The 15930-nt window shown below is 35.0% G+C and overlaps 1 protein-coding gene across 1 annotated transcript in view; it reads left to right on the forward strand.

Moving 5' to 3' along the window:
* The window catches only part of LOC120772507 (two pore potassium channel protein sup-9), a 43516-nt gene that overhangs the window by 7032 nt on the left and 20554 nt on the right, over positions 1–15930 (forward strand). Inside the window, exon 2 of the mRNA XM_040101155.1 lies at positions 13583–13800. Coding sequence (XP_039957089.1) covers positions 13583–13800 — 218 coding nt within the window. The remainder of the gene's footprint in view (positions 1–13582; positions 13801–15930) is intronic.

The raw sequence follows: 15930 nt of genomic DNA on the forward strand, positions 1-15930 counted from the left end.
TTATAAATAGTTTTAATTTTTAATATTTCTTTGGATTGTTGATATTTAGGGCAAGTATTAGATGATGCCGGGTGGTCGCCCGAGCAATTTGCACACATTATTCTCTTACATTCAGTAGGTGGGGTATGATCGGAAGGGAGGTTGCATGAGACACAAGAAGGTGAATTACGGCAGTATTTTGCTGTGTGGCCAATTAATTGACATTGCTTACAACGCATAGGATTAGGGTAATACGGACGGACAGTGAGGTTCCTCCAGGCAACATCAATTCTTTCAGGAAGTTTGTATTTATCAAAAGTTAATAAAACTACACCCGTAGGATTACGGGAGCCGTCAGCAATTCGTGAAAACTTATGTACAGCAGAAACACCCTGCTCCTTAAGACCATCAACAATATCTTCTTCTGATAAGTTATTCAGGAATGGGGCGTATATGGTGCCTTTAACCGTATTCAAAGTATTATGAAGCTTGACATTGATATGACCTCCGCCAGGTAAAATTTTTGCAGAAAGAAATTTGCTAGCTGTTTTGTTGTTATTTACAAAGAGCAGTAGGCTACCATCACGTAGCTCAGTAACTTTACTTACTTCCTTACTGATTGCTTGAATACCTTTATACGTAGCGAAGCATGATAACGAATTAAGTGGCTTGTTGTCGTCCAGCGATGACATGACCAAAAATTTTGGATCATCCGTGTTTGAGACTGGTAATTCTGGAAATTGGTCTAACGGGATCGGATTTGGTTTTTTTCTTTTCTTTTTCATTATTGGAGATAATAGGGAAAACCTATTATCCCCTAATTTGGTGGCCCCAGGGGCCATAGTAAACGCGAATTTTAGTTTAACAAATTAAGAAATTAAGTGATTGAAAAGATATAAAACGATAAAAAAATTAATTCACAAACAAAGCACGAGCGTAATATAAACGCAGAACAAACCGTTATACCGTTTTAACAAACTCAATAATCACAGAGCGAAAAGCAACCGGTTACGATGACAGTTCGACGGTGTATGATTTTATACTTATATTTTTAACTTTTATATCCAATAACACTTCATTAATTCGTTTCTACCCATTTTTATTTATCATAAATAGTGTAAAAATAACTTAAATTCCAAATTAAACTCTGTTAAAATCCATTTATTCATACAATAAGAAAATGATTGCAAACAAGTTTAAAATTAGTGTTGCCATATTTTGTAATGGAATAAAAACTAGAAAAAATAGTGATTATGCCGTCAATACGAAATTCATTATCGCGTGATGAGTTATGATAAATCCCGGTGTTGGTCGAAGGCCGCCAACGCTAAAAGGTGCTCAACGCGACAAAGCTGAGCACGCCCAGGGGTTGGTCCGACCAGGGTTATTGTTTTGAAGCCAACGCAAAAAAGATGTTCAACGCGAAAGAACTAAGCACGCCTAGGTGTTGGTCCGACCAGGGTAAGCGTAAGGTAACACATTATTAGTTAAAATGCAACCCTTTTGTTATTGTGTGAACAAACAAAAATAATTGAACAATAGTTGAATATAGAATTAAAGTTATTTTTGCACTAATTAATACAAAACAAATGTGTAGAACCGAACCTCTACATATACGTACATACGCATTTTAACCCCGAAATCGGGATTTAGAATATCCTAGCTGAAACGTTCATTATAATATCATGATATTTTATAATGAGTTGTATGCCTCTTTGTTATAGTGTTATTTTTTATTATTTTATTATCTTATATGGTTTTTGAAATTTATAATATGAATACACGTATTTAGGGTTGTATATGCGCAATAAAAGTGGGGGCTTAAGGCTGTAAGCCAAGGATTGTTAGGTGGTTGTGCACCATGATTGTGCGACCGATAATCACGTACGGGGCGGTGGCCTGGGTGGGTCGGCTTTAGTATACCATCCCAGGATTTCGGGAATAAAATGGGTTATGTTTCCTGTATTTAGGGTATAATATTTCTTTATTTTTTTGTTTTTTTATTTTAGTTTGTAAAATATTTTACCATAGTAACACTGATTATTTGACACATTTATTTTTACAAATTATGTCGATAAGGTAACACTGATTGTATGACAGTTTGTAATTCATTTGTTATTCTTAAATAATCAAATTCAACAATATTTTAAATGTTTATTAAAAGCTATTTTTGCACTTTATTATATAAAATAAATGTGTGCAAATGAATAAGTGATGTGTTAGCGTATATAAAAGTGAAAAATATAAGTGCAAAATTAATTTTATATATCGAAAATATGTAATTAGAATATTGCAAATTTTCAACTTAAAACGCGAATAACTCGAAAACTATAAGCTTCCTGCCGCTATAACCATATATATTCGTGATCTGGAGAATCTCCTCTATCCGACCATACCCCTTTTATTCCCGAAATCCTGGGATGGTGAACTAAATTCTTCCCGAAAAATGTGTGAAAAGTGGGTTAACATTGTGAAATAATAAGCATTACTTTTAAAAAAATTTTAACTTCAAATATAAATTTGGCGACAAATGGATAAAAAACTGAATTACAATCACAATTGCGAGAGGGCACGGAAGCGTAAAACATTAAAGAGCAACAGAAAGAGACAACGAAGATAGAAGAAATGAACATAAGCATGATGTCAACAGAGGTGTCAACGCAAGAATAGACGCAGGTAACCTCAGAAATGGTAGTGAAGTCATCACCAATATTGGCAAAGTGCACTTAAGAATCACGACAACTTTGGAGAAATTAAACGGCGGTGCCATTAGGCTGGTTGTCGCCATTCAGTTCCGGAGAAGAAATACTAATAGGTTTAATATACGTAAGTACCAAACCATTAAAGCTAATATGACAAATTAAAATTTACTAGAATCGCGATCGATCAATAAATACACAGACATTACATTTTATCCCCGTGATAGAATGTGGGGGCTTTATAGGCGTGACACCGCTCTCTATTAGGTCAAATCTCACCTCACCAAGGTCCTCAACCTGTTGTTGATCACTATTCAAATAACCGATGTGTGGAAAATCGAAAGAGCGGTTCCACCACTGAGACCTGGGAAACCTGCCAAAAAAGGGGAGTTCTATCGTCCAGGACTGAAGAGGTGGACCATGAACTACCTGAGCGATCGTCAATCATCGGTACCCTTTCGAGGTAAAAACTCAAAACTGAGAAGAATTAAACAAGTGGGTCCGCAGGGAGGTGTCCTCTACTCGTTATTGTTTAACTTCTAGATCTTGAAGCTTTCGTAACCACCAGAGGGAATTTCTATCACTTCGTACGCTGCTGATTGCACGATATTGACGTCATGCAATGGAATCGATGGCATGTGCTCAAAGGTACACTCCTCTCCAAGCAGTTCCTGCTGAACTGCTTTTCCAGAAGTGCAGTCATCTGCTTAGAGCGGAACCGCCTCCTAAGAGCAACAAGAGATCATTCCTCAATTACGTCAACGACTTCAACAATAATGTAAAACAAAGCAAACTTTGCTCAGGTAAAATCTTTTCAGCACCTTCTCAGACAGTATGAAAATGAGTAATACTCCTCATATAACGGCATGTTTAAAACTGCCAAAGGTAGCTGATTCTCACATTACGGTATACAAATAAAGCACCAATGAATAAAACTATACTAAATATAAGGATTTCAAACTTCCGGCCACCTATAACTTTAATGCAGAAAACATGTAAAACTGTTCTACGAATTATCCTAGCTTCCATATACTACATACATATATATTATTACAAAAAAGTACCAGGAAATTGTAAATTAAACGCAAAATATATAATATACATATGTATGTTTTTCAAACCTTCAAAGTAATCCCCACCAGATGTAATACATTTTTGCCAACGATTTTTCCAGTTCTCGAAACACTTTTTACCTCTTCAATCGACTGTAAACGGGTTCCATTCCGATGATTGTACCTATGTCTTATCAACAGTTATAGTGCTCTCCATGAATGTGTGATCGGAATTCGTACGATCATGTCCAAAGAGATCCCTTTTCCCTACTCTTCGGGTCGTCCAAAACGATGCATGTCTTCAACGATCTCTCGACTGTCTTTGAAGGCTTTGTAGAAAATTGTCCGAATGAAGTTGGCGGACTCATATCGGATATTCCGCAGCGGCCGTTACTGTTTAACTTCCATATTTCGAGACTCTCACAACCACAAGAGGTTATTTCCATCTCATGCATATGCGATATTGAACAGCTGTAATTTCTTCCTTTTTCTGCCTCCCACTTTTTCACTAAATCCACAGCGGTAATATCGTATTAACGAAATAGACGAAGGAGTACGTACGGGATCCCAATATCACAGTCGATGACGTTAAATGTCCGATGTAAAATTTTAGGCGTTACATTTGAAAGCTTAAGCTCGTTTCTTGGGCCTCCCGTTAGATGACTGCAATGACAACTAACTTAAACCTTGACACCGAAGCGGGTATTAGATAACCGCTACAATAACAATAACATTTTCAAGTTATTGGTTCACATGTAGTAAACAATCCTTTGGCAGTCATGTTATTAGATGATAGTAATGAAACTATTAGACTTAAAATACAACATGTTCTATGTTACTACGTTATTAAATGTATAATTAAAATTTTTATATAAACATTTGTATTTAGAACATATTGTTATATTGTATATTATTTTTGATCTCATGGGAGATCAAAAATATAAGTCAAATTATGGTTTTGTTATCAAATTTACTTATTATTTACTAAAATAGATTGCAAATAAAATGTATTTAACAAAAAAAAAAAAACATGTAGTAAAAGCTTAAGTTCTAATTTACCTAACGTTGATATCATTTTGTTCGCTTACTGAGGAAGTTTTATGTACTATAATGTTAAACCGAAAAATCAAGTTGCAATTATAATATTAAACTAATTATAAATCGGGCCAAAACGGCAACACTGTGAGCGACACCAACAACAACCTATTTTTGTTGTTACCTTGTACGCAGACTTTTTCGACAGTATGTATGAATGTTCGTTTATAAACCATTTGAAAAGCGGTACTACCAGAAAAAAAGTAAATTGCCCATTAAGAATGAATTGAACGTCATATACAATCATTATTTGCATCAATAAACTTTTAGTTAAATTAAAACAAATTTTAAATCAGTTGTTTTATTGGCGGTCTACAAAAAGCGTAACGGAAATGGTGAAAAGAGATTGCTAACTATAATGAGCTGCTGATTGAGCTGCACACCAGAGAACTGCAACGAGTAATAAATTTTTTGTTTATACTTAAGTATTGATCCCTTACTCTGTTTGATTCTGTCAGTTCGGTTCATGTACACGAAGCGAACCGTTTGTCTTCAAATCAGCGAGAGAGAACAACTTTGAATCACTGGTGATCAGCTTATACCTGATTTGTTTATGAACGTTCGCATCAGCAGAAAATACCCGAAGTGATGCAAACTCATGCTTCGAAGATTGAAATGATCGACTGCGCTCGGTTTGTATATCATCCCCTAAACACTGATTTACTCGTGCACATCTGCTCTATTTCAAATACATATATTTGTATATTCATGCCAGCCACGGCTAACCACTTTTCTCAAATATTTTAATACGCCCTGCCAACCATGAGCGGGTAAAAAACTAGTTAATCAGTGGGTAAGAAAGTGGGTAATCCATAGGGTAATCATGTGTACTTTAGCATAGGCCGAGCGACAATTTTACCCAGTCACGTACGTATACATGTGATCATACATCTTTGTTGCGCTCATTCAGCAGTGTCATATAAAAAAGTATATCTGTCCTGCTCTAATATCCCCAATCGACGGCTGATGTAGGGTTGCATTTTCTCTTTTTAAATAGCTGATGCAGGGTTGCATTTTTTAATTCCTACTTTTAAAATTTCAAAGAAAACTTTTTAATTTTTAAAATTTTTATTTTATTTTATTTTTTACATTTTTACATAAAATTTATTATAATTTATATATAAATAAAAATATATTTAATTTAAAAAATAATTAATATCTGAAAAAGATTAATTAAAGAAAAGAATTATTACAACCTGAAAATAAAAGAGCGGAAAAATATTGTAAAAGACAAATACCTGAAAATAAAAGAGTCTCTGAGTATCTGAAAAAAAAGATTAATATTATCTGAAAGAATAAAATATATCAAATACAAAAAGAATTTACTCTGAAAGCAAAGATTAATTAAATAAAAATAGCGATAAAATCTGAAAAAAAGAATAATTAAATAAAAATAATAATAACTTCTGAAAGAAAAGATAAATATTATTTGATCATTTAAAATATAAAACAAACATAAAATACATATGTACATATGTATGTATTTATTTTTGCGTATTATATTGGACTGCGCAGTCCAATTTCAAAGTACACACACTTTTTTCACATACTTACTTAACAATTGATATTTGCCGCTTCTGATGATATAGCTGCGGCTGCTACTTCCAATTTCCAATGCTATAAAAATAAATGAAGTAATTACATAGTTTCAAAATATTGTTAAAAAATCACATAAAATTCATTTACTTACCTTCTTGTCGTACGAGCCTCCTTTACGATGGTACGATCACGAACGACATGCGTCTTTCAATCGCTTTTTTACCCTTTTCGGGATATTCTATTGTCACTATTGACAATAATGTTTTCTCCTTCGCACTCATTCAAATAAATCAAAAAATGAAACAAACTTTTTTCATCGCATTTAGGTAAACAAAAAATAACCCGAAAATCTGCGTTGATGTTAGTGTATAGAGAAAAAATGTGTAGTTGGATTGGAATATTTGTCTCAAGCGGGTAGCCGTGGTTGGCAGGGCAACTATACATTTATTGTCTATGCACTAACACCAACGCACATTTTCGGGTTATTTTTTGTTTACCTAAAAGTGTAAACACAATGACTGCGACAGACTGCAGCAGCACGACAGTGAACTGAAAACGTCGTTGTTCATCGTACTACATGTACATTTTGAGAAGCAACAACAACACAATGGCCGGCATGTACACAAAACAACGCAGTTGTCCATTTTGTATGTACACAATTTCGTTGTGGCCATACTAATTCCTTTCACTTCAATGAAATTTTAATATTTTTTTCAAAGTGAAATTTTTTATGCAAAAAATAAGTAAATAGGTCAATATTTTTGCTTTAAATTATCAATTGTTATTACAAATGATATAATAGAGCTATAATATAGCTATTTTATGCTTTTATTTGTAAAATAACGTCAAGTTTGTTAGAGCTGTGAATAATTTTACATTTTACATATTAGTGGCATCACCACTCTACCTGCTCTTTCTATCTTCCATTCTACTGTCAACTCTACTGTCGTCCTACTGTCGTTGGCAAAAATAGGAGGATATTGAAGTTAGCGAGAACGACAACTGTCGGCCTGCAGTCGTGTAGTCGTGCAGCTGTCAAAATAACACTGCCCTTAAGAACGTGTGTATTTTAATATTTGACAGATGTAGTTTGCAGTCTGTCGCAGTCATTGTGTTTACACTTTAAATGCGATTAAAAAAGTTTCTTTCATTTGTTGATTCATTTGAATGAGTGCGAAGGAGATAACATAATTGTCAATAGTACCAAAAGAAAATCCCAAAAAGGGTAATAAAAAAAACGATTGAAAGACGTACATATGTCATTCGTGATCGTACCATCGTAAAGGAGGCTCGTACAACAAGAAGGTAAGTGAATGATTTTTATGTAATTTTTTTTTAATAATTTGCAAATAAATACTTCATTTGTTTTTATAGCATTGGAAATCTGAACTGAATTATAAATAGTAGCAGCAAAGATAAATTGTTACCTATGTGAAAATAAGTGTGTGTTTGAAATTGGATGGCGCAGTCCAATATAATACGCAAAAATAATTACATACATATGTACATAAGTATGTATTTTATGCGTTTAAGGCGGCCTGCACAATCCCAATATAAGCAAATGTTTGTTTTATATTTTAAATAATCAGATAATATTATTCTTTTCTTTCAGATATTATTATGATTTTTATATAAATATTTTCTTTCAGGCATTATTATCATTTTATATAATTAATCTTTATTTTCAGATAATAATTTTTTTATTGAACACATGTACGTATTTGTAATTCTGTAAAAAATGTTTATTAATAAGAAAAATAAAAAAAATTAAGTTTAAAATGTTTAGAATTTCAAAAATATTTTAAATTAGGAAAGAGAAAATGCAACCCTGCACCAGCTGTTTAAAAAGAAAAAATTCAACCCTACATCAGCCGTCGATTGGGGATATTAGAGCAAGACAGATATACTTTTTTATATGAATATGTATACGTACGTGTGAGGCGAAAAGTGGTTAGAATCTTCACGCGGCCTAAGGCAATCTAACCTCTTTTTCACTTCTTTACTATCTACTGTTTCACTGGTTTTTAAACCGCTCGTGGCTGGCAGGGTGCTATGTTATATGTATAATGGAAATTCCATCGAGTACATAAGTACATACAACAATTGTAGGTACGCTGTGTTCATTGAAATAGCAGTGCAAGAGATGCTAAAATATATAACGGTTTTTTTGCATTAGATTTGATGCATTTGATGCTTTTTTCATATTTTTTGCGAAAATCTACAACTTTTTGGCTGTTTACTGAAATAGCAGTTTTTAATTTTTCTCGACGAAAAGTGCCGAGAAAAATTGTAAAATTTTGGATAATGAGTTCGATTAAGTTTATTATTGTAAGTTAAATGACAATACACTGTAACAATGAAAAAATTAAAATTTTAGTGGGTAAAGGACCTCACTGCTCCAAGAGAGATTGGCTTTTGATTGTTGAGCTTAAAAAAGAGGGGAAAACATACAAAGAAATACAAAATCGCTTAAAATGTTCTGCCAAGATGGTATACAATGCCATAAATTATGAATTGAAGCCCGAAAAACGTGGTGTCCTACGCAAAACTACAAATTTAGAGGACCGACGCATAGTGCGCTTCTGCAGAAACAATCCCTTTGCATCCTCTAGGGAAAAAAAAGCGTAGCGGAAATTGGGGATCAGCGACGAAACTATCCGACGACGACTGATGAATGAAAATTTGAATGAGGGAAGCCCACAAAAGGTGCCTTTACTTAGTCAAATACATATCAAAGCCAGGTTGGAGATTGCCAAAGCCATTAGAACTGGCCAATATCACAACGGGGCGATATCCTTTGGACAGATGAATCCAAAATGGCTCTAGACAGTACGTCCGTCGACCCCCAAACACGGAGTATATTCCAAATTATACGGTCAAGACAGTAAAGCACGGTAGCTTTAAAATTTTGATAAGGACCTGTCTTTCCTATAGCGATGTAGGCCCAATACATATGATCGTTGGGATCATGAAACAAAATGTGTACGTGGAGATATTAAGGAACGCTATGCTGCCATATTCCAGTTGGAATATGCCCTTAAAATGAACACTCCAGCAAAGTGGCCAAAAATCGGCTCAACCAAGAAAAAATCGATTTGATGCCATGACCAGCTCAATCCACGGATCTCAACCTCACTGAAAACTTATGGGGAGACGTCAAGAGATTTATTTCAAAGCAATCCCCATCTTCTAAGCCGCAGTTTTGGCAGGTTGTTCGAGAGGCATGGCGTAGATTCCCTTAAGCATTGCCAGGACTTGATCGACTCCGTACCACGTAGGTGCGAGGCTGTAATAGTCAATAAAGGATACACGACAAAGTATTAAGACAATACCAAAATGTTATTTAGTATAAATGAGTTAAATAATGAGTTATGTTGATTTTTATACCCTGAACAGGGTATATTAGGTTTGTCACGAAGTTTGTAACAACCAGAAGGAAGCGTCGGAGACCCTATAAAGTATATATATAAATGATCAGTATGTCGAGCTGAGTCGATTTAGCTTTGTCCGTCTGTCTGTCTGTCCGTCTGTCCGTCCGTCTGTCTGTATATATACGAACTAGTCCCTCAGTTTTTAAGATATCCTGTTGAAATTTTGCAAACGTCATTTTCTCTTCAAGAAGCTGCTCATTTGTCGGAACGGCCGATATCGGACCACTATAACATATAGCTGCCATATCACCTGAACGATCGGAATCAAGTTCTTGTATGGAAAACTTTCACATTTGCCAATGTATCTTCACCAAATTTGGTATAGCTTATTTTCTAAGACAACAATGTAATCTCCGAAGAAATTGGACAGATCGGTTAACTATAGCATATAGCTACCATACAAACTGAACGATCGGAATCAAGTTCTTGTATGGAAAACTTTCACATTTGACAATGTATCTTCACCAAATTTGGTATAGATTATTTTCTAAGGCAACAATGTAATCTCCGAAGAAATTGTTCAGATCGGTTAACTATAGCATATAGCTACCATACAAACTGAACGATCGGAATCAAATGCTGGTATGGAAAACTTTTGCATTTGACAAGATATATTTACGAAATTTGGTATAAATTATTTTCTAAGGCACCAATGTAATCTGTGAAGGGTATGTTAGCATCGGTGCAGCCGAAGTTAACGTTTTTTCTTGTTTTAATATTTTTTGTTAACACTGCTATTTCACTGAACAGCACAAATTAGCGCTTTTATTTTATTATTCATTCATACTTAAAAAATATAGAAAAAAGTAACCCAAAAGAATTTCTAAATAATAGAAAAATACATAATTTATCACTTCTAAAACATTTTTTATCTAATATTGGTCTTTATAATAGAATTTGTCCATCTAAAACATACAGGTCATCTGCACTGCTATTTCAATGAACACAGCTGTATGTATGTATGTACGTACTCCTCCATTTCCATTGTTTACGCTTCGAAAATTTGTAACATCCGCACATTTTCAAAGCTGATACATTTTTTGCCATACATGATTCAAATCAGTCCAGCAGAAAATTGTTGTTGTTTGCTCTACTCATAGATTTACTCATAGGTTTACTTATAGTTTACCCAAAGTTTCACATTAATTCAAACAATCGTCGCAACGCTATGAACTAACATGATACGATTGGAACCGAAGCCAGTCATACCGTTTACTCGATCGTGATTACCGAAGAACAGTGTGAAGTGTTTTGTTTTTCTTTTAACTTTTAAGTTTTTGAGTTGCTTACAAAATATCGGGTGATTTTTTTGAGGTTAGGATTTTCATGCATTAGTATTTGACAGATCACGTGGGATTTCAGACATGGTGTCAAAGAGAAAGATGCTCAGTATGCTTTGACATTTCATCATGAATAGACTTACTAACGAGCAACGCTTGCAAATCATTGAATTTTATTACCAAAATCAGTGTTCGGTTCGAAATGTGTTTCGCGCTTTACGTCCGATTTATGGTCTACATAATCGACCAAGTGAGCAAACAATTAATGCGATTGTGACCAAGTTTCGCACTCAGTTTACTTTGTTGGACATTAAACCAACCACACGAATGCGTACAGTGCGTACAGAAGAGAATATTGCGTCTGTTTCTGAGAGTGTGGCTGAAGACCGTGAAATGTCGATTCGTCGCCGTTCGCAGCAATTGGGTTTGTGTTATTCGACCACATGGAAGATTTTACGCAAAGATCTTGGTGTAAAACCGTATAAAATACAGCTCGTGCAAGAACTGAAGCCGAACGATCTGCCACAACGTCGAATTTTCAGTGAATGGGCCCTAGAAAAGTTGGCAGAAAATCCGCTTTTTTATCGACAAATTTTGTTCAGCGATGAGGCTCATTTCTGGTTGAATGGCTACGTAAATAAGCAAAATTGCCGCATTTGGGGTGAAGAGCAACCAGAAGCCGTTCAAGAACTGCCCATGCATCCCGAAAAATGCACTGTTTGGTGTGGTTTGTACGCTGGTGGAATCATTGGACCGTATTTTTTCAAAGATGCTGTTGGACGCAACGTTACGGTGAATGGCGATCGCTATCGTTCGATGCTAACAAACTTTTTGTTGCCAAAAATGGAAGAACTGAACTTGATTGACATGTGGTTTCAACAAGATGGCGCTACATGCCACACAGCTCGCGATTCTATGGCCATTTTGAGGGAAAACTTCGGAAGAACAATTCATCTCAAGAAATGGACCCGTAAGTTGGCCACCAAGATCATGCGATTTAACGCCTTTAGACTATTTTTTGTGGGGCTACGTCAAGTCTAAAGTCTACAGAAATAAGCCAGCAACTATTCCAGCTTTGGAAGACAACATTTCCGAAGAAATTCGGGCTATTCCGGCCGAAATGTTTCGAAAAAGTTGCCCCAAAATTGGACTTTCCGAATGGACCACCTAAGACGCAGCCGCGGTCAACATTTAAATGAAATTATCTTCAAAAAGTAAATATCATGAACCAATCTAACGTTTCAAATAAAGAACCGATGAGATTTTGCAAATTTTATGCGTTTTTTTTTAAAAAAAAGTTATCAAGCTCTTAAAAAATCACCCGATATAAAAGCCGGCATCGATTAATACAAGGTGGGTTCCACAATAAACTGGACTTTTTGAATCTAGCGCCCCCTGGTAGCGCCATCTATATGTTGATTGCGTTAGAATCTGCTATCTTTATCGATTGTCCAGTGAGAATTTCATGACATTTCATCGATTAGAAGTGAAGTTATTGCGTTTTAAGTGTCAGTATGTTTGTGTTATTGGTGCGAAATTGAGTTTCGCACAAAGAGCCAACATTAAATTTTGTTTTAAAATTAGTAAAACTTTTACCGAAACGTTTCAATTGATGAAACAAGTTTATGGCGATGATTGCCTTTCCCGAAGCAGAGGGCACGAGTGCTTTCAACGTTTTCAAAGTGGTCGTGAGGACATAAATGACGATCAACATGTGGGCCAATCAAAATCCGTGATCACCGGAAATCCATCGAAATTGTGCGTGAATTCATCAAAAATCAGCCGAAATCATCATTGAAATTCATGGAAATGGAATTGAACATCTCCAAAACATCGATTTATCGCATTTTGACCGAACATTTGGGCTTACGAAAGATGTGTGCACGGTTTGTTCCGCACAAATTGACCAACGAACAAAAATTGCTCAGAATCCAACATTAAATCGACGCTTGTGACCGATTATTTGACCAAAAATCACATTTTAACCATTAACCACTCCCCGTATTCACCTGATATGGCACTGTGCGACTTTTTCCTTTTCGGAAAAAGCATTTGCCCATGAAAGGAAGCGTTATGCAGACGTAGAGACGATTCAAAAGGCCTGCACCGGAACACACCTTGTACATAAAGGTGAAGTGTGCATATACTCAAAATGGAAGATAAAAATTAGAAAGTATTTTGTGACTAATGACTAGAGACTGTATTGTGATGATAGCAACTAGTCACAAATTCAGACTTTATTTCCAAATGTCTCCAATAGTATTTATGTAGATGCTGCTTACTGAGTTCCGCTATTAGACTACTTTTTGTAGTGGTGCACTGACAGTATGGCTTTCATAAGATTTGGGGAGGACCATACAAAGTCATACAATTTACGAACTGATCTAACTAAAAATGTATTAATTATGCAGAGTATATTAAGTATGGCACCAAAGAAAGCCCAATAATCAAATGATCAAATATAATTTCTTTTTTTTTTTTTGTAATTTTTTCTCTTCTAAATTTAGCTGTAAAAAGCAATTTCGTCAAAAAGTATAATGTTACTGCCGAAGACTATCGGATGATGGAAATAGTGATTATCGAAAATAAACCACACAAAGCCGGGCCGCAGTGGAAATTTGCCGGTGCCTTTTATTTTGCTACCGTAGTTCTGGCTATGATTGGTTATGGTCATTCAACACCAGTCACAATAGGGGGCAAAGCTTTTTGTATGGCATATGCAATGGTAAGTATTTACTTTACATTATTATACATAAGATTGCATGATATTCGTCTATTTCCTATATATTATTTTCGTTATTGTAAAGAAATTTATACTGTATACATATATTTCTCAAATTATATAGTAAGTATTAAAATTGTGTGAAAAAATTTTTCATCATACCATATTATTTATATGATAAATTGAGTTATTAATAACTGAGCTGCTTTGTACTTAAAAACGGCAGCCTAAGGCCTCAAAATGAAGCACTGGTGTTGGATAGTTAACATTGCCAATATAATGATTTTCGTCTTTCCATTTGGCTTTACATTTTACTGTTTGTATTGGTTAATTTGTATACTTAACTCAAGTTAAGTTTTTTTGTTTTCTTAACCACAATGTATCCAAACCTTGGTCCAGGCCAGATACCACTAACTTTACTTCCTCTAACACAGTCCGTCCCTCTGATTGACTTTATCTTCATGTAACCAAGTATTAAATATCGTGCCCTTGGATGAGTTTATATAATACGTATTTTATTTGACCATCATAAGCTAATAGCTAAACCATAGACAAATAAAACGCATTTAGCTTATTTCATATTTTCGCTTAATGCGGGAGGGAACAGTCAGCTGATAGTCAATTTGTTTCAAAATGTCTGATGTGGAGAATTTGAATTCTTCCATTTGTGTTTAAACGGAAGCAAGAAAAAAATACCATATTTTATTTTAAATAAGTTAATTTAATTAGCAAAAGTAATTTTTTTGTTTTACACTTAATTAGAGAATATGTAAAAAATTTAAAGGTACTCGCTACGTGCAAATGTACGATTAAAATCCACGGCGAGCGGACGAAACCAGATGATTTTTTATTAAAAAGGCTGAGCGTAGCGCGCAGGATTGTTCATTTCGGAGCGAAAGGTGTTTTGCGAATTTTTGATGGTAGAATGTTGTTGATTGTAGGTGCTGGCGAAAGGTGTCGACGCGGCGCAGTGTGTAAACGAAAGAAGACTCCTCTCCTGTGTCTATCCTTTTTGTTTAGTGGGTAGGAGCACAGGTGTGGTGAGTTGCGTTGAAATGTCATCAGCTGTGGTGAATTGCGCTGTCGTATTAGGGTGCGCAAGTTTTGAGTGAGGGGGAGGCTTAACTCATTTAAACATCCTGGGCCCCCTAGGCGAATATTTTGCCTAGTAATCATGGATTTGACAGCAAAAGTATTTAATAATGGCGTTGTAATATTATCATATTGTATATGGAAAACAGCTTTGGTTTAAAATATATCACATGTACATATTTGAATATGAATTTTTAAATGCAAATAGATTCCTAAGAGAAGCAACTTTATTTTGTGGGTTATTTATTATTTGGCTATTCTGTGTTATTGGCAATGGTTGCAATTTTTTTTATGATATTTAATTTATGATCGGCTTATGAAGGATAGTAACACCACGTCTGGCTCAGGTATGGCCAGAATGGGTACTCCTTAGCCTTGGAGTTAGGACTGTGACAATAGAGGGATCTCGCGAGAGAATGGCCGTGAATTGCGAACGGCTTCATTTCGAATTGTATCGTGGTAATTTCTAGCCACTTTTTTGAAGTGGAATGTTTAAATTTGACAACAGATTCCCATCCACTACTCTTATGAGAAGCGCTTATGTAAGAACAATAAGAACGACCTTTGCTTTTTGTAATTCTAGGTGCGTCACACTATCGCATTGGGAATATGGTGCTCGTTGAACCTTAATTTTGTTTAAGATTTTATTTATTTTGAAAATTTACGAAAAATGTCGATTTTTCGACTTTTTGATACAACTTTGATTTTGTTTTTTGTCAACTTGAGTTGTCATAGCGATAATTGGTTTTGTAATTAGTCCACTTTGCGTTTCGCTGTGCAGCGTTTGAGCTTTTTGTGCCTTTGAGCAACATGGTGTCTCTTGGCAATTTTTAAAATTGTGGATTTCAGGATTTGCTTTTGCTAAACCCGTGGTTCCTTTTGTGTAAGCGCTTCTTTGGAGTAAGTTAGGATATCTGCTGTAATGAAGCATTGAATGGTGTCTTTTGGGGCAATGGAAGCAATTAAATTTGCTTTTGCAATTTGTTCTTTTTTTTTTTGATTATTTTTTCTTCTAACCTTTCCTCAATTTCATATTGGGTG

This window comes from Bactrocera tryoni, chromosome 1 (genome assembly GCF_016617805.1).
Source record: "Bactrocera tryoni isolate S06 chromosome 1, CSIRO_BtryS06_freeze2, whole genome shotgun sequence".
NCBI lineage: Eukaryota > Metazoa > Arthropoda > Insecta > Diptera > Tephritidae > Bactrocera > Bactrocera tryoni.